Raw genomic sequence first — 2,502 nt, 5'->3', positions numbered from 1 at the left:
GGGCTGGGGGCTGCGGAGGGGCGCGTTTCAGGGTCCTGGAGACGAAGCGATGGAGACACCGACTCAGGCAGGACGTCCGCGTGGACCTGGAATGGCCACGAGCGTGATGGGCGGGGCAAGGAAGAGTGGACCTCGCTCCAGAACTTGCCATTAGTGACAGGAGACACAGCAGGTCATTGCGTGAGCAGGAGGCAGGGCCTGCAGCTGATGTCCTGCTTCTCAGGGGAGCCGGAAGGGGAGTGCGGGGGGAGGACCGGGTGGCTCCTGCGGCCCCCAGGCCCGTGCTGGCCAGGATGCGGGACGGCAGCCCAGCGGGCAGCCCTCGGGGGAGGGCAGGGTTCGATTCCAGGGTGAAGATGAGGGAATTTGCAGAGAAGCGGTCAAGAGTTTAGCTTCCAGCGACAGAGCATGGGTTCCGTGGGCCACAGTGGAGGTGGGTGGAGGGTCGTGAAGATGCGGGCTGCTGAGTCGCAGCTGAGACGAGGGGGTGTTCTAAGTCGCGCTGGGAAGGAGCGTCCCCGTGATGGGGGTGACACAGGAGCTCGAACCCCTGGTGGTGACTGTGGCAGTCAGGCCGGGGTGGGCCGAGACGGTCCTTACAGGAAGTCCATTCCAACCGAAGCCTCCCCTGGGACCGGTGTCCTTTAGTGGAGCCAGGAGGCTGGTGGCACTGGGAGGCCTGGGAGATAGGATGGACCTCAAGGGCGGTGCCAGGTCTGCCGGGTGGGCAGAGTCGCTGACAAGGCCGCGGCCTCGGCTCCCCACACAGCCGGCAGGCGCCGGGCGGCGGGTGGCGTCTGCTGCCCGGTTAGGTCCCAGTGAGGGCGTCCGCGGTTATTTTCCGCGTTTCTCACGGCCGCCCCGGAGGGTCAGCGCGGCGGCAAACTGCGCCGGGAAGCCCTGCGGCGGTGGCAGGCCGCGTCCTCGCCCCGGTCGTCTGGGGCGGGAAGAAGTCCCCTCGCAGGGGCCGCTGCCCGAGCGGCTGCTCTTAACCTCTCGCCGTGGTCCCGCCTCTTCAGGTAGAGGGTCACTTAAAGGGGCCAGTGGCCTCCCGAGGTGACGGCCGCCTCGGTTTGTGCCGGGAGCAGAGCGGGACGCGCGAGGGGACGGTGCGCTGCGCGGCCACCTTCCGTGCTCGGCACTGACCGGAGCGGCCCGGTCGCCTGACGCAGACCGCGCCCCCTCGGACAGCACGTGCGCACCCGGGGGGCAGTGGGGCCGCGGGGCCGTGACGCGCTGTCTCTGTCCCCAGGAGAAGCGGGACAAGGCGGCGCTGCAGGCGGAGGTGCAGCACCTGCGGCAGGACAACCGGCGGCTGCAGGCGGAGTCGCAGACGGCCACGGCGCAGCTGCAGCGCTTCTCCCAGTGGCTCCTCCATGCCGTGGACAAGACGCCCTAGCCGGGCCCCCGCGCGGCGCCAGGCGCCCCCGGCTCGTCGGTCCCCGCTGTCCCTCCCCGTCGGCACCACGCGCCCAGCGGGAAGGCGCGTGGGGCCCTCGGCGGCCGCGGCGGGGGGCGGGGGCGCGTGAAGGGGCCTGCGACCTGCGTCGCGTCGAGATGCGCGTGGCCGGCGCGGTCCCGACCGTGTCGCACGGCGCCGCGGCGGGCGTGGCTCGATGTCCCCACGTCAGGCGCCCTGGTCGCGACACGAAGGCCGTTGGCCGCGGTCGGGCGTTGGTACCGTCAAGCGGCAGACGGACGAGCGGACTGCGCGTTGGCGTCCGAGGTGCTCTATCCGGGGGGAGGTCCAGTCTCCTCCCACAGCCACGTTACCATAGCAATAAGCGAGGGCGGGGACTGCGGCGCCGCCGCCTGGAGCGCCCGCCCCGTCGGACGCGGTTCCATCAGAGACTGATTCATTCACAGGAGCAAACGGTGCCTGGATATGAAGTGTCCGATGTTCTTTAAGAAAAGATACACATGCCTTGTAAATGGCTCGCTAAGTCGTCGCTTCTGTGTAGTCCGCGCTCTGCGGGAAGAGCCGGCGGCTCGTGGCGGCCCCGCCTGTCGCTGTGAGCCTGGCGGGCGCGACGCCGAACAGCTCTGCACAAGCCTCGTATTTAACACCCTTATTTAAGCTTATTTAACCCTGAATTGTCAACGATGCGCATCGGCCTGGCCCGCACTGCGAGGGGCCACGGGGCTCGCGCCGGCCCGACGGGGAGCAGGGCGGGGGCCCGGCGACCGGATGCTGCTAGTGGCGAGTTGTTTGTATTGCTTTACCGTTTTTAACTGTTCTATTTGAGATAACATACATTTTGCTTTTTTAATAAATGTTAAAAGAGTCCACATAAGTAACAGTGTTGTCCAGCAAATGTAGATTTTTACGACGTGATACGTCGGCATTCTGAGCGTGTGTGAATTTATCCCGGGTCATTTCGGGTCTTTACTGAGTCCTGCTCGGCCTCCTCGGAGAGTCCCAGACTGACCCAGTGAAGAGTGGCCAGTATCGCCGGTCTGCGCGGACACTGTTCCCTGCCCTTCCCCGTCTCGTGCGACCTG

The 2,502-nt window shown here is 66.8% G+C and overlaps 1 protein-coding gene across 1 annotated transcript in view; it reads left to right on the top strand.

Annotated features, from left to right (window-relative positions):
• Nucleotides 1–2,298, top strand: part of SIPA1L2 (signal induced proliferation associated 1 like 2) — a 150,782-nt gene extending 148,484 nt beyond the window's left edge. Inside the window, exon 24 of the mRNA XM_023523050.1 lies at nucleotides 1,253–2,298. Within this exon, the coding sequence (XP_023378818.1) occupies nucleotides 1,253–1,399 (147 nt within the window). The 3' untranslated portion in view covers nucleotides 1,400–2,298. The remainder of the gene's footprint in view (nucleotides 1–1,252) is intronic.
• The last annotated feature ends 204 nt before the right edge of the window (nucleotides 2,299–2,502 follow it).

This window comes from Pteropus vampyrus, unplaced genomic scaffold, assembly GCF_000151845.1.
Source record: "Pteropus vampyrus isolate Shadow unplaced genomic scaffold, Pvam_2.0 Scaffold375, whole genome shotgun sequence".
Taxonomy (NCBI): domain Eukaryota; kingdom Metazoa; phylum Chordata; class Mammalia; order Chiroptera; family Pteropodidae; genus Pteropus; species Pteropus vampyrus.
This window is presented reverse-complemented; position numbering and strand designations above follow the sequence as displayed.